The 19,398-nt window shown below is 42.5% G+C and overlaps 2 protein-coding genes across 2 annotated transcripts; both read left to right on the top strand.

The window, feature by feature from the left end:
- Nucleotides 1-884: 884 nt before the first annotated feature.
- Nucleotides 885-1,838, top strand: LOC144273218 (olfactory receptor 11A1-like). Its single transcript, XM_077831742.1, has one exon. It carries the CDS (start codon nucleotides 984-986, stop codon nucleotides 1,836-1,838), a length of 855 nt encoding a protein of 284 aa, XP_077687868.1. The 5' UTR covers nucleotides 885-983.
- Nucleotides 1,839-6,717: 4,879 nt separating this feature from the next.
- LOC144273219 (olfactory receptor 11A1-like) lies at nucleotides 6,718-7,668 on the top strand. The gene has a single exon (XM_077831743.1). It carries the CDS (start codon nucleotides 6,718-6,720, stop codon nucleotides 7,666-7,668), a length of 951 nt encoding a protein of 316 aa, XP_077687869.1.
- Nucleotides 7,669-19,398: the final 11,730 nt, after the last annotated feature.

Raw genomic sequence — 19,398 nt, forward strand, 5'->3', positions numbered from 1 at the left:
ATTGCTTTTTCCTTGTTCTTAAGATCCAAGGGTTTGGGTCTGTGGTCACCTATGCAAATTGGTGAGGATTTTTATCACGCCTTCCCCAGGAAAGGGGGTGTAGGATTTGGGGAGGATTTTGGGGGGAAAGACGTTTTCAAGCGGGCTCTTTCCCTGTTATATATTTGTTAGACGCTTGGTGGTGGCAGCAATAAAGTCCAGGGACAAAAGGTAAAATAGTTTGTACCTTAGGGAAGTTTTAACCTAAGGTGGTAAAAATAAGCTTAAGGGTTTTTTCATGCAGGTCCCCACATCTGTACCCTAGAGTTCAGATTGGGGAAGGAACCTTGACAGAGGGCAAAACCTGGAAAGCGGTAATAATGAAAGATATCTATCTGTGTTCATCTGCCTCACTATACTTCACTTCCAACAATTACTCTCTCTCTCTGCTCATTCATTCTTGAGTGTGTGTCACTCTGTCTCTCTCTTTGTCAGTCTGCCTATCCTTTCTTCTGTCCATCGATCTCAATCTATCTCTGTTTGTCTGACTTCCCATTCTTTGATTCAAACAACCTCTCTCTCTCTCACATGATCATTGCTGCGGTGTCTGAGTGCCTTATCAAAGGACAAAAAAGTGGACATGCATTTTCAGTATAATCGAGTTACCAATAAAGCCAGTAATGGTTTTTGTAGAGACACTGAGCCTCCATATGATTGCCATTAGGAGAGATCCGAGTGAAAATGCCACAAGAAAAAATAAAAACAAAATTTGGAACACATGTAAACCAATTTTGTATAAAAATGATCTCCTTGCAATACTAGTATACTTAGTTAATACTAAGCATACTATAAAGTTTCTTTTCTTCCCCCAGCTTCTCTTCCAGACCCATGCAGAAGCTGGAAATCAAACGCCCATCACAAAATTAATCCTGCTGGGATTTGGGGATCTCCCTGAACTACAGATTCTTCTCTTCCCGCTGTTCCTAGTGATCTACTTTGTGACCATGTCTGGGAACATCCTCATCGTTGTTCTAATTGTGGCTAACCAACACCTGCACACCCCCATGTACTTCTTCCTGGGGAACCTGTCCTGCTTGGAGATCGGCTATACCTCCACCATCCTGCCCAGGATGCTGGCCAGTCTCCTGACAGGGGACAGAACCATTTCTGTTAGTGGGTGCATCATGCAATTTAATTGGTTCAGCTCCCTGGTAGCTGTAGAATGTGCTCTCCTAGCAGTGATGTCTTATGATCGGTACTTAGCAATATGTAAACCCCTGCACTATGCAATGCAGATGAATGTCAGCTTGTGCCTCCAGATGGCATCTTTGTCTTGGATTAGTGGCTTTCTGGCTAGCACTGTCACAACATCTTTGTTAGCACAGTTCACTTTCTGCGGCCCAAATGAAATTGATCATTTCTTCTGTGATTTCACCCCTCTGATCAAACTCTGCTGCAGTGACACCAGCCAGATGGAACTTGTGACCTTCATACTCTCCTCCATCTTCACCCTTCCCACATTCCTATTAACTGTGACATCCTACATTTCTATCATCGCCTCTATCCTGAGAATCCCTTCCACCACCAAGAGGCAAAAGGCCTTTTCCACCTGCTCTTCTCACCTCATTTTGGTGACAATTTTCTATGGAACACTAATGATTGTCTACATGCTACCAGATCGTGCTACAGTGGGAAACCTGAACAAAGTATTCTCTGTCTTCTACACAGTCCTGACTCCCATGGTCAACCCCCTCATCTACAGCCTGAGAAACAAGGAGGTGAACAGGGCCCTGAGGAAAGCTCTTGTGAAATGTGTGCCTTTCCCACAAAAATCAGTAAAGGCAAACTCGATTTGCTAACATTTGCATGAAATGGAGGTACATAAGAATGGCCATACTGGGTCAGACCCAAGGTCCATCTAACCCAGTATCCTGTCTTATCACAGTGGCCAATGCCAGGTGCCCCAGAGGGAATGAACAGAACAGGTAACCATTAAGTGATACCCGTTGTGTCTCCCGTTGTGTCACCCATTCCCAGCTTTTGGCAAACAGAGGCTAGGGACACCATCCCTGCGCAATCAGAGCTCAGCATGCTGTGCCCCATCCCTTAACACCCACCCCTCTGGTAAACTCTTGTTCATGTGTGTGGTCCTTAGTTATATGTGTTTTTTCCTATGAAAATAATCAAAAAATGTAATTTTCTGCAAAAAATATCATGACATTTTTAATATTTTTTCAAAGAAAATCACATTTAAAGGATTCTTAAAATGTTTCATTTATCCACTGTTTGGTAAATGAAAAGAATTAATAGCCATTTCAATAATATGTTCAACAAAATGAAAAAAAAATGGATTGAAAAAATTGTACAAAAACTATTGAAATAAACTTGTTTTTAACTCCTTGATATGAAAATATTCCTGATTTTTTTATTTTGTCTTAACACAATATTTTCTCTAAATGTGCAAATTCATCAGGGAAGAAAACCTTGTTCTCACTATGTCTTTGGGTCAGGAAATCACTCTTTTCCTTTAACAATTTACCTTGCAGGTCAGTTCCAATACAGTGAAGAATTATCTATCTTTCTATAGATTTTAAGGGCAAATGGGGCCATTACAATCATCTAGTCTGCATACTATATGGAATATAATTTCTCTCAGTACTTCCTACATTAGTCTTGCTTTAGATTCATAGATACTAAGGTCAGAAGGGACCATTATGATCATCTAGTCTGACCTCCTGCACAGCGCAGGCCACAGAATCTCACCCACCCACTCCTGCAAAAAACCTTACCTATGTCTGAGCTATTGAAGTCCTCAAATTGTGGTTTAAAGACTTCAAGGAGCAGAGAATCCTCCTGCAAGTGACCCGTGCCCCATGCTACAGAGGAAGGCAAAAAACCTCCAGGGCCTCTTCCAATCTGCCCTGGAGGAAAATTCCTTCCCGACCCCAAATATGGCGATCAGCTAAACCCTGAGCATATGGGCAAGATTCACCAGCCAGATACTTTAAACACTTCAGGTGATAGAAATCCATCACATCCCTGGATAAGTAGTTCCAATTGTTACTTAATCTCACTGTTGAAGAGATATTACTGATTTACAGTTTGAATTTCTCTAGAATAAGCTTCCATCCATTGGATATTTTGACACATTGTGTGCAAGATTAGCCATTTAATCAATGTATCTAACTGTCTGACAAAGCTGGTTGATTTTTTTTCCCAATAGGGAAAATTAGCACCAGTAAATTTTGACTTTAAATTTTTAAAAAAGGGCAAAAAACTACCAAGAAGTGAAAATATTTCAGCCCTAAAACAAAAGTATATACATTTTTTTTGGATTTTCTGATGAAAATTTAATTTTCTGTGAAAAATTTAGTTTTAACCAAAACTCCAATTTTCCATTTTTTTGAGAAGATCTATCTATCTATCTATCTATCTATCTATCTATCTATCTATCTATCTATCAAATAAAATTGTACAATGCTGATTCCACAGTAATATATAGATTAAAGGTTTCAGAGTGGTAGCTGTGTTAGTTTGCATCAGCAAAAACAATGAGGAATCTTTGTGGCACCTTAGAGACTAACAAATTTGTTTGGGCATAAGCTTTCATGGGCGAGAGCCCACTTTATCAGATGCATCTGATGAAGTGGGCTCTAGCCCAAGAAAGCTTATGCCCAAATAAATGTGCCAATATAATTGCAAACGTGTCAGCCTTCTTTCATAAGCAGACCTATATTTCTCCCAATGTGGGCTTTGACTTATGGGGCTGGCTCACCAGCTGGTTGCCTAACTTTGGATGGCTAAAAACCTTGTTTGTGTATGGAGTGGGATTCCTTATGATTGTAGGTCTGCTGTTCTGCTGTGTGTCCAGTTGTTGTGCCCTCTTCCACCGGGTATGTACAAAAGCCATGAGCCCAGTGAAGATATTATATGTAAGAAAGGGTGCTGTTAACCAAGATGAAAAGCATATGAACATGTTAAACAATGAATAATGAGCCATGTAAGATAATTATCTTCAGGCTCAAAGGGGGGAACTGATAAAGAAAAGAACCGGAAAACAACCCTATAATCATGTACAGCTAGGCTTCTGTCTTTTTTCTATGCTTATCTGTCCTTTCCCTATGTTTATGGGTAGAAAGAATTTGAACTATGTGAAACCTGTGTTCCCCGTTTGGGGAAAGAATTCCTTATACAGATGGGCCTCCGTGTTCATACCTCAGGACTCAGACCAACAGGGGTTGACCGGTTTGAACTGGAAGAGGTATCACAAAGTATGTTGAACCAAGCTATAAAAGCTCTACCTTGTTCTTTGCTCTCGGCTTCGCCATATTTCTCTGTGTAGGAATTGGTGAGCCCTTCAGCTGTCGTACTTGCTAGCATTAAAATGCCTCATTTTATCTAAGAGTCCTGACTCTGTGTTTGTTTGGCTAATACAGAAGTCCAGGGAAGGCTCCCCCCCAACCCTAGACGGGAGGGAAACCCTTTTTCCCTTACAACTGTGTGTAGGGCTTAAGAAAGATGTACACAAAGTAGATAGAGTCCAATGGGGAGCAATGAAAATGATCAAAGGGTTTAGCAAACCTGAGCTGTGAGGAAAGGTTAAAAAAACTGGGCGTGTTCACCCTGGAGAAAAGACGACCGAGGGGGGACCTGAGAACAGTCTTCTGATATGTGACGGGCTGTTTCAAAGAGGATGGAAATCAAAAGATATGCTCCAGAAATATGCATTGAAGCTAGTTACCTTTATAATACATTTTGACAAGTTACAAAACGCTATACATCATGAAAATCCAACCCACCAGTTTGTAACAGCTCCATAACTTGTTGCTTTGTTCTATACTTTTCTCATCTCTGTTTTGGATACTGCATTCCAAACCAGTTGCTCAAAGAATGGCCACCTGAAAGGCGATTGCCCATCAACTTTGATAACACATGGCTAGAGGCATCAGCTTGTCCTTTGTCTTTGAGAAACCAGTCTACCCCCTCTTGCTGTCCAGAGGACCCTGTTTACTATTTATATGTAAACTGAGGTAAACATGCATTTCTTTGTTTTGGGCTATGTGCTTTTGGACATGGGCTTATAACATCATAGAGGGAGATTTCATAATTTGACATATCATGTTGCTACATACATTTCACCAGAATAGTATTGACCAGCAAGTTATTAGTTTTCAAATGATACCTCACAAGGCATAAGTTGTACCAAGATTACTGCAATAGAGGGGTGCATTCAGTCACACAACCCTTTTGCATTTGCGTTCCATGAACATATGAGCACACAAGGCCAGACCCACACCTCATATAAACTGATGTAGCTGCATTAATGCCGGTGGAGCTATTGTGATTTATATCAGCTGAGGACATGACCCTTAAGATTAACAAGCTGAAATACAGCCCAGGAGACAAAGTTAAATGATACCTTTAAGCCTCAACTTATAGTACATGCCAGGCTAGGCAGTCATCCAATGAAGGGAGGAGGAAACACTGCCAGAGAAATGTAACAGAACAGCACTGTGTAAATTTTGAGTAACACACTTTCTGAGAATGATCTGGAGACAAAATATTCTTTACTGATGAACTCTATGAGCACTTTTATATCATGAATATATTGGAGAATTTTTGTTTCTGTTCTCAGACAATTCAAAAAAGAAAGTAATAGAAATGATGAAAAGCTGCAATTCATGAAATAACTTCTTTGTTCTGTGTTATTCAATCCTCTCGAGAAATGCCAGTGGTGGAGAATTGGCCAACAGACCATACAAGTGGGCGTTGATTTAAAAAAATGGAAGTTAGAGGGCCAGTGTTACCTCACATTTCATTTAACGTCTGCGTTAATTATCTGAAAGGGGCATGTTAATGAAATACCCAAAGTATTTTCAAATACATCTCTGAATGACATACACGACAGAAGGAAACAGACAGAGCTAGAGGTTAGCAACACGGACAGAAAAAACTATCTATCTATCTATCTATCTATCTATCTATCTATCTACATCACTATGGTATCACAACTAAGGCCCTGATCTTACAAAGATTGCCCACATACTTAATTTTGCACACTATAATCAGTCCCATTGACTTCCATTCATTGCACTATTGGGCTCCAAGGGTGATATGGGGAAAAACTAAAAATTAAATGAGTGGTTGTAAAGTGATGTGGTTGCCAAAAGGTCCAGTGTAGAGAAATCAATGCACCCTTCCATCTGTCCTCCATTAAGAATGATCAGAGTGAAATAGCTATAAAAAAATCTACACTGATGGGCATAAATATAAACAGCAGACATGATGGCAAGAGGAAGTTGTTTTTATATTTCTGAATGCAGAACATTGTGCATGGTCTCTCAGCTGAGAGGTGAAATGGCTGACCAAAGGTTGGAAACAAAACCCAGGTCTTCTGAGTTCCATGCTACAATGCAGCCCACCCACAGTGCATTGGAGAGGTGTCACTCCAGCAACGGATCATGTGGCAAGAGAAATATACAAGCAATATTGCTGAGGAAAATGTTTAGATTTCTCCAGCAGCAGTGATAGCTGGTGGTAAACACCCCAGTCCAGTTTCTTCAAGTAAGACTAGGGATGGTAATCATCAGAGGGGTCCTTTTTTGCAATAATTGAATTGTAAATGTTGGCACTGTACTACAAAAGCAAATGTCTCTTTATTATCATTGCAGCGTTCTCTTCCCCCCTCCCATGGATACTCCCCCTGGCACACATGAAAGCAGAAATCAAACGTTCATCATGGAATTTATCCTCCTGGGATTTGGGAATGTCCCAGAACTGCAGGTTCTTCTCTTCCTGTTGTTTCTAGTGATCTACATCATGACCATGGCCGGGAACATCCTCACTGTTATGCTAGTTGTGGCTGATCCGCACCTTCAGACCCCCATGTACTTCTTCTTGGGGAACCTGTCCTGCTTGGAGACTTGCTACACCTCCAACATCCTGCCCAGGATGCTGGCCAGTCTCCGGACTGGGGACAGAACCATTTCTGTGAGTGGCTGCTTCATGCAGCTTTATTGTTTCGGAGTCTTGGCATGTTCAGAATGCTATCTCCTGGCAGCGATGTCTTATGACAGGTATTTAGCGATATGTAAACCACGGCACTATGTGTCCCTTATGAATGATAGGTTCTGCTTCCAGCTAGTGGTAGGGTCTTGGATTAGTGGGTTTGTGGCTGCTTCCATAATAGTATCTGGGATATCGATGTTAATGTTCTGCGCTCCCAATAAAATTGACCATTTCCTGTGTGAATTCAACGTCGTGATAAAACTCTCCTGCAGTGACACCCACAGCATGGTACTTGTGGCTTTCCTGCTGTCCTCCTTATTCACACTACCACCATTTCTATTAACCCTGACTTCCTACATTTCTATCATCACCACCATCCTGAGAATCCCTTCCAGCACTGGCAGGCAAAAGGTATTTTCCACTTGCTCCTCTCACCTCATGGTGGTGACCATTTACTATGGGACCCTAATCATTGTTTACTTGCTCCCAGACATCAACACACTGCGAGGCATGACCAAAGTCTTCTCTGCCTTCTACACCATCCTCACACCACTGGTCAACCCCCTCATCTACAGCCTGAGAAACAAAGAAGTAAAGGAGGCCCTGAGGAAAGTTGTCAGGAAACTTGGGACTTTCACAGCAGTTCAGAGAATTCAAGCTAATGCCTTTAGATCAAAATGAAAATGGAGACCATGTGATGCAGCTCATGTTATCTGAACTCGGAGTCCGATCCTGCTATCTTTGGCTCAAGTCAGTCCTTCATGAACGTCATCCCATTGAAACAAACTATATGGAATGTCAGTCCTACTGAAATCAATGTGATTTACAGGTGTTCACTGAATGTGCCATGTATTGAATTGTATTGTGTATTGACAAATGTGTTAAAATCACAAGTTATCATTCCAAGTTTGGAAGGAGTTTACTGGTCCTGCATACAGGCAAAGGGCTCTGTAGAGAAGCCTGCAATCTAGGAGTAGGAGTCAGTCTGCACAGAGCCAACCTAGAGCAAGGTGCAGTGAATTATGCCTGAGGGAGAAGCCTGCTTTGTCTCTTACTGGTTTGGGGGTTTTGTGAACTATCGTTCTGTATTCTAAGAAATAAAGTCATATTATGTTGCAACCTTCCAGCAAGAGTGTTTTATGTTTGCATCTAAATTTCTCTGTGTTTGTGCTGTGAGCATAAAATTCAGTGCCTGTCATGCTGTGGTTTCTTCTGAGTAGAACTAATCAGGAATTCCATCCACACACACCCCATGAAAAAATTTGGAAAAAAAATCCATTTTCAGTGACATTTTTTGATGATTTTTTTGAGATTTTCAACAACAAAAATCAACCACTATTTTTTAAAAATTGAAAATAGACATTTCCCCAAGGAAAAGTCCATTTTGATGAAATAGCCATTTTCTGCCCAAACTCCTCCCCTCTGCCCCCCTCCCCCATGTTTCTAATGGAAAATCTCAACCATTTCTACTACTGAGCTAGATTTCTCATTAACTTTCTGGACTGATATTTTTCATACATCACAATCATTCATGGAGGGGTGGATGAGTGGATGGATGAAGTGCTGGTCATTTTGGTGAAACTTTCAGGTTAAATTCCCATGGCCATGGTGATGCTTCCCAGAGGAACCTGGGTTTGGGAGGCACTTTGCCAACACCTGTCCTTGGTGCAAGGGAGACTTGTTTGTGCCTGATGTGGATTAGCTCCCTGAAACCACCAGCCTCTGGTCACACAAGCTTGTCCTTCTAAGACTCTGTAGGCCTACACATGCCAATCATAACATATGGTGTAAAACTCGTCCAAAGCACCAACTACCCCAACAGCAACAATATCGGTGAAATGAGACAATCAGTACGCTCATGAAAGAACTCACACAGAAAAATGATAAAAGACAAAAGCATACTATCACTGATGGGCAAACACTTTTCACAAAATGATCACTCCATATCTGACCTCTCAGTCCTCATCCTCAAAGGAAACCTTTCAAAAGATGAGCTTGGGAGCTTAAATTCATCAATACATCAAAACTCATCAATGCCTCCTGAACCAGTAGGACACAGCTGTCAAATTCAGGATTGCCCACCTCACAAATCTCAGCCACTTACTCATTGATTCTTCGGGTAGGCTGAGCAGAAAGAAGAATTATTTTAGAAGAGATGATGACCATGTCAGGTCCTTCCATTGAACAAAACATTTCACAAAACGGCTTCCAGAGAGCTTCCAGAGTTCAAATCATGGCTTAATGGTAAGAAATGTTTCACATTAGCTATGGTACATGTCAAAAGATCCATAATTTTGTGGAGTTTTGCTGGTATTATTATTTTTATTTGTTTTCAGGTTAGTCAATAACATTGTAGACTTTATGAACTATGGCTGGGATTTTCAAAGGAGACTAAGGAAGTTAGATGCTCAAATCCCATTTACATTCAAAGACAATACATTAATCAGGTGGTTTTATTGCTTTAAACAGTAAAAAGAGTGTGAAAAAGGAATTTCCTGCAGATTTTCTTATACATTACCAACTTCACTCCAGTTGGAAACCAGTAACAATGGTCATATTTGCCCTTATGTTTCATTTGGTAAATTAGGCTGGAAAACGTTCCTTTTTCAACCAACTAATTTAGAAGGCATCGTTGTGGAACTCAGAAGGCCTGGCTACATTTTTGGCTCAACCACAGACCCCCTGGACGACCTTTGCTGAGTCACTTAGAATCATAGAATATCAGGGTTGGAAGGGACCTCAGGAGGTCATCTAGTCCAACCCCCTGCTCAAAGCAGGACCAATCCTCAATTTTTGCCCCGATCCCTAAATGGCCCCCTCAAGGATTGAACTCATAATCCTGGGTTTAGCAGGCCAAATCTCAAACCACTGAGCTATCCCTCCACCCAAATCTTCTTTATTGTTCAGTGGTCATCCATAAGAAAAGAGAGCACAAAACTGAAGCATAATATTGTATTCTACCACCCCCTGTTGGGAAGCTGTGTATCAAACACCCATGCTCTGGTTTCCCCATCTGCATGGGAATAACATAGACCACCCTCAAAGAGGTGCTGCTAGAGTAAACTCAATTCATCTCTAAAAAATGTTAATCTATCCAACTATACTCTTAGCCCAGCAGAAGAATCTGTCCTATCTTCTGCCCCTCCACCCCCACAACCATGATACAGTTCTGTGGTGACCTAGAATCATATTTTCGACATCTCAGACTCAAGGAATATTTCCAACACACCTCTGAACAACATTCTAACCCACAGATACCTTACTACCAACACTACAAAAAGAAGCATTGTGGGTGGACTCCTCCTGATGGTCGAAACAACAGACTAGACTTCTACATAGATAGCTTCCGGCGACGTGCATGGGCTGAAATGGTGGAAAAGCAGCATCACTTGCCCCATAATCTCAGCTGTGCAGAACACAATGCCATCCACAGCCTCAGAAACAACTCTGACGTCATAATCAAAAAGGCTGACAAAGGAGGTGCTGTCGTCATCATGAATAGGTCGGAATCTGAACAAGAGGCTGCTAAGCAGCTGTCAAGGTTTCATTCCCGCTCTGAACTCTAGGGTACAGATGTGGGGACCTGCATGAAAAAACCCCTAAGCTTATTTTTACCAGCTTAGGTTAAAACTTCCCCAAGGTACAAACTATTTTACCTTTTGTCCCTGCACTTTATTGCTGCCACCACCAAGCATCGAACAAAATATAACCGGGAAAGAGCCCGCTTGGAAACGTCTTTCCACACAAAATCCCCCGAAGCCCTACACCCCCTTTCCTGGGGAAGACTTGATAAAAATCCTCACCAGTTTGCATAGATGAACACAGACTCAAACCCTTGGATCTTAAGAACAAGGAAAAAGCAATCAGGTACTTCAAAAAAGAATTTTAATTGAAGAAAAAGTAAAAGAATCACCTCTGTAAAATCAGGATGATAAATACATTACAGGGTAATCAGATTCAAAACACAGAAAATCCCTCTAGGCAAAACCTTAAGTTACAAACAGACACAAAAACAGGAATATACATTCCATTCAGCACAACCTATTTTATCCGCCATTTAAACAAAACAGAATCTAACGCATATCTAACTAGATTGCTCACTGATTTTTTTTTACAGGAGTTCTGACCTGCATTCCTGCTCTGGTCCCGGCAAAAGACACACAGACAGAGAGAACCCTTTGTTCCCACCCCCCCAGCTTTGAAAGTATCTTGTCTCCTCATTGGTCATTTTGGTCAGGTGCCAGCGAGGTTATCTTTAGCTTCTTAACCCTTTACAGGTGAAAGGGATTTTCCTCTGGCCAGGAGGGACTTAAAGGTGGTTAGCCTTCCCTTTATATTTATGACACGCCCCCCAAATCACAGATAGGGTGAAACGCTGGCTGGGATTTCTTCCTGGAGCTCTAGGAGAAAACAGAGTTAATAAGACACATGCACCTCTAAATATACTACCAAGTATATAAAGACTAACAATATTTTCCACATCTCAAGGACGATTTTAATCAGTTGATTCTGGGAAACTTTCATGGGAGAGTACATCAGCCACTTTGTTAGAAGCTCCTGAGATGTGTTGGATGTCGAAGTCGAAATCTTGGAGAGCTAAACTCCACCAAATAACTTTTTTTGTTATTTCCGATGGTGGTATGAAGCCACTGTAGCACAGCATGGTCTGTTTGCAGGTGGAAACGCCATCCCCAAACATATGGGCGTAGCTTTTCCAGAGAGTAGACAGTGGCGTAACATTCTTTTTCACTGACTGACCAGTTGCTTTCCCTCTCAGACAGCTTCTTCCTGAGAAACACTACAGGATGGAATTCTTGACCCTGTCCTTCCTGCGTTAAAACTGCTCCCACACCATGCTCGGATGCATCTGTGGTTACTAGGAACAGTTTGTCAAAGTCTGGGGCCCTTAGCACAGGGTCAGACATGAGTGTCACTTTAAGCTCGTTAAAGGCCTTCTGACACTCTTGGGTCCACTGAACGGCATTTGGCTGTTTCTTTTTGGTTAGGTCTGTCAGTGGGACGGCAATTTGGCGGTATTGTGGTACAAATTGCCTGTAATATCCAGCCAAGCCTAAGAAGGATTGGACCTGTTTCTTTCACTTTGGGAAAGGCCACTTTTGGATAGCATCCACTTTGGCCTGTAGGGGGTTGATAGTTCCTTGACCCACCTGGTGTCCAAGGTAAGTCACTCTGTTTAGGCCTATTTGACACTTCTTAGCCTTAACAGTTAGTCCTGCCCCCCTTATGTGCTCGAAGACTTTTTGTAGATGTTCCAGGTGTTCTGCCCAGGAATACGAAAATATGGCCACATTGTCAAGGTAGGCGACTGCATAGTCTCCCAATCCTGCTAGGAGACCATCTACAAGTCTTTGGAAGGTGGCGGGTGCATTCCACAGCCCGAAAGGGAGTACATTAAATTCATACAGCCCGACATGTGTGGTGAGGGCTTACCATTCCTTGGCGGATTCATCTAGTGGTACCTGCCAGTACTGCTTAAGGTCAAGGTAGAGATGAACTGGGCCCTTCCCAGTTTCTCCAAAAGTTCATCTGTGCATGGCATTGGATAGTTGTCTGGGCAAGTTACAGCATTTAGCTTACGGTAGGCCATGCAAAAACATATTTCCCCATCTGGTTTGGGAACTAGAACCACTGGATTACACTAGAACCACTAGATTACACCCATCTGTAGCATATCCTGGATCTCCCGTTCTATAGCAGTTTTAGCTTAACGAGACATCCGGTAAGGTTGGACTTTAATTGGGTGAGCATTACTTGTGTCAGTGGAGTGGTATGCCCGTTCAGTAAGTCCTGGTGTGGCTGAGAACGTTGGCACGTAGCTAGTGCACAGCTCCTTGATCTGCTGTCACTGCATACGCCCAAGGGTCATGGAGAGGTTCACCTCTTCCACACCACCAGCACTTTTCCCTTCATAGTAGACACCTTCAGGCCACTCAACGTCATCTCCTCCCTGGGCTGTAAACTGACAAACCTTTAATTCTCTGGATTAAAGGGCTTTAGAGAATTAATATGGTACACCTTAGGCTTTTGGTTGGAGGTGGGGAATGCTATGAGATAATTAACAGCTCCCAGGCGCTCCTGGACCGTGAATTGCCCTTCCCATGACGCTTCCATTTTATGGGCCTGAAGCACCTTTAAGACCATGATCTGGTCCCCTACTTAGAAGGAACACTCTGTGGCATGTTTATCATATCATGCTTTTTGCTCTTTTTGAGCATCCTGTAGGTTTTCTTTAGCAAGGGCTAAAGAGGTTTGGAGGGTGGTTTGTAGGTTGGTTACAAAGTCCAGAATGTTAGTTCCTGGAGAAGGTGTAAACCCCTCCCATTGCTGCTTCACCAACTGTAATGGCCCCTTAACCTCACGGCCATATACAACTTCAAATGGTGAAAACATGAAACTGGGATGTGGTACAGCTCTGTAGGCAAAGAGCAACTGCTGCAACACTAGGTTCCAATAATTGGAGTGTTCATTTACGAATTTTCGTATCATGCCCCCCAAAGTTCCATTAAACTTCTCCACCATGCCATTTGTTTGATGGTGGTAAGGAGCGGCAACCAAGTGATTTACCCCATAAGCTTCCCAGAGGCTTTCCTTAGTTCCTGCCAGGAAATTAGTCCCTGCATCTGTGAGGATGTTGTAGGGCCAACCTACCCTAGCAAAAATGTCTGTTAGTGCCTGACACACACTTTTAGCCCCAGTGTTGCTCAGAGCTATGGCCTCCGGCCATTGGGTGCAAAATCCATGAAAGTCAGCGTGTACTGCTTTCTTCTGGGTGCCTTTTTCGGAAAAGGACCCAGAATATCCACAGCTACTTGCTGAAATGTATCCTTAAAGATGGGGAGTTGCTGGAGAGGGGCTTTGACCTGGTCTTGGGGTTTTCCCACTCTTTTCACACCTCACAAGTCCGGACATAGGTAGAAATATCCTTGCCCATTCCCTCCCAGTGGAACGACTTTCCCAAATGGTCTTTGGTTATGTTCAGCCCGGCATGGCCAATAGGATGATCGTGGGCTAAGCTTAAGAGCTTTACCCGGTACTTAGTTGGAACTACCAACTGTCTCTGAGGATGCCAGTCTTCCTGGTGTCCACCAGAAAGAGTTTCCTTGAATAAAAGTCCTCTTTCTACAACAAACCTTGATCACTGAAAAGAGCTGAGAGGCAGTGGGTTGCTCCGTGCCACCATCCAAGCTCTTTGGAGGCTTTTATCTGCTTCCTGTTCGTTCTGGAACTGTTCCCTTGATGCTGAAGATATCAGTTCCTCACTGGATTGTGGATCTGGGCTTGGTCCCTCTGGAAGCGATGCAGGTGATGGAGCTGTTTCTGTTGCCTGTGAACCGCTCTCCTCTGGTGCACTATGTTGGGGTTCAGGCTCCAGCTGAGCCTCTTGTGTCGGATTATCTGCTGCTGCCAGTGCAGGTTCAGTGGGGCCCACTGGTGTTGGTGTTGCAAGTACTGGATTCAGTGCTGGGAATGGTTCTATTGCTGTTTGTTCTGCCAGTTCCGGTTCTGAGACTGGCTCTGTCTGGGTCTCTGGGACTGGATCCACTACTGCTTTGCAGACTTTGGCATGGGGTCTGGTTCCATCACCTCTTACTGGGTCCTGGTTTCCGGAACAGAGCTAGGCGTGACAGCTTGCTTAGCTTGGCTGCGGGTGACCATTCCCACCCTCTTGGCTAGCTTCACATGATTGGCCAAGTCTTCCCCCAACAGCATGGGGATGGGATAATCATCATAGACTGCAAAAGTCCATGTTCCTGACCAGCCCTTGTACTGGACTGGCAACTTGGCTGTAGGCAAGTCAAAAGAGTTTGACCTGAAGGGTTGAATCGTCACTTGGATCTCTGAGTCGATTAAATTGGGGTCCACTAAGAAAGCATGGAGAGCCGACACCTCTGCTACAGTGTCCCTCCACATGGTGACCTTCTTCCCACCCACACTCACAGCTTCCCTCCGCTCTGAGGGTATCTGGGAGGTATCTGGGCCTGAGGACCTCTGGTGTGATTCTGGTGCAGTGAACTGTAAACTGTTTGGGTTCTTGGGGCGGCTGGCCTTTACATGCCTCGGCTCGTTACATTTAAAACATCGTGCAGCTGACGGGTCACTGGGGCAAGGTGGGTTGCTGGAGAACAGTGTGGCGGGACTATAAGGTGTCTGGAGTGTTCCTTGGGGTGTAGTTGGGGCCTTGGGCGCCCCCGATAGTAGGGTGAGGTCTGAGGTTGTCTCTTCTGGTATCCGCTCCAACTGCGACCAGGGTTGTTTCTCTCTCCTCCCTCCATCCGTTTTGTTCCGGTTTGCCCCGCCTCTCTGGTGGTCTGGGACTGCTAGTATTGATCAGCATAAGAAGCAAGACTTTCTGCTGAGTCCATTTCCTTATCCCACAAACACTGTTTCATTTCCTCCTTGTACATATTCAGGAATTGCTCCTGAGCCATCAAATCACACATTCCTTAAAAGCTAGTTACACCCCTTGCTTTGACTCATTTATCTAACAGATCCTTTATCTGGTTTAGATAAGCCACATTACTTAGTCCAGGTCCTCTCTTAAGGGCTCTAAATTTTACTCTGTAAGTTTCAGGTAACTTGAAATTCCTTTTAAACCAGATCCTTGAATTTATTATAGTTAGAAGGCTCATCAATAGGCATCTTATTTAATATGTCCAGATCTCTTCCAGTCAATTTTGCAACCAACATGGTCATCTTGTGAGCTTCAGGAATTTTATAGAGTGTGCACAGTCTCTCAAAGGTGAGAAAATATTCAGCAATATCACTGGATTCATCATACTGTGGACATAGTTGCTCCCATTTGTGGACTGTTGGGTAAAGATTGTTAGGGTTATCCGGTATATTCTGCTGAGCCTTTGCTTCCTCCATCTCCAGTGCATGTTTTCACTCTTTTTCGTTTTCCTCCATTTCTTTTTCCTTTACCTCCATTTCTCTCCTGTGGGCAGCCTCTTTGGCTTTTTCTGCCTTGGATTCTGTCATCTTAGCCTCTCCGTTTTTAACTAACTTTACACCTGAGAGTTAAAAAAAAAAAAAACTGGCTTGTAACTTTTTTGTGCTGTAATGTGATACCTATGTTCTCTGATAGCTATTCTTAGCCTACAGAAAAATCTTTTTTCTCCAGGCAAATAGACAGAAAAACCCTCTAGTTGCTCTTAGCTTAAAAAAAAAATACAACCTCTTCAGGTCTGTGAAAAACTTGTGAATTTCCCTGCAGGAGGTTAACTACTCTGCCTTGAGGTAGAGAAAACTCCAGTTCACAAAGGACAAATCCCGTTTGTTATGCCTGCTGCTCTGGCCCCCAGGCAGAGACAGCGAAACTCTAACTGCTTTCAGCTTAAAACCTACTTCTAAGCAGCCCAAAGGGGAAAAAAATCCTTTTAAAATCCTACTGTGCTTCTGTTTCAAAATGATCTCAAAAAATAATCTCAAACTAATCCCACCGTTCTGCCACCATGTCAAGGTTCCTTTCCCACTCTGAACTCTACAGTTAAAGATGTGGGAACCTGCACAAAAGACCCCCTAAGCTTATTCTTACCAGCTTAGGTTAAAAACTTCATCAAGGTACAAACTTTGCCTTGTTCTTGAACCCTATGCTGCCACCACCAAGCATATTAAACAAAGAACAGGGAAAAATCCCACTTGGAGACATCTTCCCCCTAAAATATCCCCCCAAGCCCTACAGCCCCTTTCCTGGGGAAGGCTTGATAAAAATCCTCACCAATTTGCATAGGTGAACACAGACCCAAACCCTTGGATCTTAAGAACTAGGAAAAAGCAATCAGGTTCTTCAAAAAAGAATTTTAATTGAAGAAAAAGTAAAAGAATCCGCTCTGTAAAATCAGGATGGTAAATACCTTACAGGGTAATCAGATTCAAAACATAGAGAATCCCTCTAGGCAAAACCTTAAGTTACAAAAAGACACAAAAACAGGAATCTGCATTCCATTCAGCTCAGCTATTTTACCAGCCATTTAACAAAAGAAAATCTAACGCATTTCTAGCTAGATTGCTTACTAACTTTTTAGAGGAGTTCTGAAGAGCATTCCTGATCTGTTCCCGGCAAAAGCATCACACAGACAGCCCGACCCTTTGTTCCCCACCACCACCTCCTCCAGCTTTGAAAGTATCTTGTCTCCTCATAGGTCATTTTGGTCAGGTGCCAGCGAGGTTATCTTAGCTTCTTAACCCTTTACAGGTGAAAGGGTTTTGCCTCTGGCCAGGAGGGATTTTATAGTTCTGTATTCAGAAAGGTGGTTACCCTTCCCTTTATATTTATGACAGTTATATAGATATCTGCTTATGGGGACATAATATATTTTCTTCACAGTTGATTCCTTCCAACCTATAAAAACTCTGTTCCTCCCCACTTCTGTCTTCATTTATCACTATCTTTCTTTTTTATGCCTAGCACTGAATGTACTGTTCAAGGTGCCCTGGGGAATCAGATAGAATGAGACTCCCAGCCACCACCACCTGTTTCTTTTGGTTATCCCACCAAAAACAGCATCATCGTTTTTTTTTAACACCATAAGTATGTCCATACTGGGGGATAAAAATGCCCCACAGCAGCAAGCTTCAAAGATTCAGTCAACTGACACGAGCTCATGGGGCTCAGGCTACAGGGCTGAAAATAGCAGAGTAGACATTCCCATTCAGGCTGGAGCTGGGCTCTGAGATCCTTTCACTTCACTGGGTTTTAAAGCCGGTCCTCCAGCCCAACCGGGAATGTCTACACTGCTACTTTTAGCTCAGTATAACGAGCTCAAATCAGTTGACCTAGCCTCTGATACTCATCGCTAAAGGGAGTTTTTTTGCAACGCTGACATACCCTATATAACACTGTAAATACATGGCCATGGAGTGTGCCAATGTCCTCTCTATTGAATTATAAGAATGCTTGGAAGAATAAGAGATTTATCAAGAAAAGTCGGTAAATATTAATTTCAATATATACACAAAAACCAATGAAAAATATTTCCACTGATAATAATAAAAATGTGCAGCAATGTAAAATAAGAAAAATCCTACTTGAGAACTTAGTTGTGCTTTGTTTTCAGGGTATTTACTTTGAATATTTTGACGTGATATTGACAACTTGCATTTTAACGGTTACAAACCTTTAATTTTTTCAGTTTCAATGTCATTACACAAGTATTGTCTGTGCCCCATTCTGTGTTGTCCTCCAAATAATTTCCAGCAACTGTGAAAATTTAAATAGATAAAATGCAAGGAAAAAATGTTTAAAACTCATGAATTATTGTAACTGTGAAAGAGAATTTGTCCCAATGCGTTTACCTAGCTGTAAATGAGGCTGAATCATTTTGAAGAGCAAATAAATTTGGGAAAATTTCAATCGACTATAGGACATAGCATGAACATTAAATACGCAAAATGTATCTGAATAAATGTTTCATTGAGAATAATTTGTCACTAATACTTTCTCCTTGGATCTGAATGACCTTAGAAAAGGACTATTCTTTGCACTAGTTCTAGAATCCAGAATCTTTTCTACAGAAGAATAACTACATATATTGTCCTCTTTTCTTCTTTTCTACTCTCAGCTGGTTTTATCTTGCATTTCTCTCCACACAGGAGGAAATGTCCAACCAAAGCACCGTGACCAAGTTCCTTCTCTTGAGATTCTCTGATGTTCGGGAGCTGCAGATTTTGCACTTTGTGGTGTTCCTGATGATTTACCTGGCAGCCCTGATGGGCAATCTTCTTATCATCGTAGCTGTAGCCCTCGACCACCATCTTCACAGCCCTATGTATTTCTTCCTAGACATCTCCATCACCATCCCCAAGTCCATGGTGAACTCCCTAACCAACACCAGACAGATCTCTTTCTCTGGCTCTGTTGCCCAAGTCTATTTTGGTATCTTCTTTGCCTTTTCAGAGTTGGTCCTTCTCACAGTGATTGCATATGACTGCTACATTGCAATCTGCCATCCTTTGCGTTACAGGGTCATCATGACCAGAGGGGCATGTGCACAGATGGCAGCTGGTTCCTGGATCAGCAGCTGTATTTATTCATTGCTCCTCACTGCTAATGCCTTCCTATTACCTTTCTGTGTGTCCAGTGTTGTTGATCAGTTCTTCTGTGATATCGCACAGCTACTGAAACTCTCGTGCTGATACAAGTGCTAATGAAATAGTGGGTATTGTATGTAGTGCTTTTGTGGGGTTATTTTTCTTAATCTCCATATTGGTGTCCTACATTCACATCTTTTCTGTTGTGCTGAGAATTCCCTCTGCACAGGGCAGGTATAAAGCCTTCTCCACACCTAGTTGTGTTTTCATTGTTTATCAGCACTGGAATATACATGTAGCTAAGGCCAGGATCAGAATCTTCCCCATATCAGGGCATGCTGGCTACTATATTGTATTCTG

Source organism: Eretmochelys imbricata, chromosome 13, assembly GCF_965152235.1.
Source record: "Eretmochelys imbricata isolate rEreImb1 chromosome 13, rEreImb1.hap1, whole genome shotgun sequence".
In the NCBI taxonomy this organism is placed as follows: domain Eukaryota; kingdom Metazoa; phylum Chordata; order Testudines; family Cheloniidae; genus Eretmochelys; species Eretmochelys imbricata.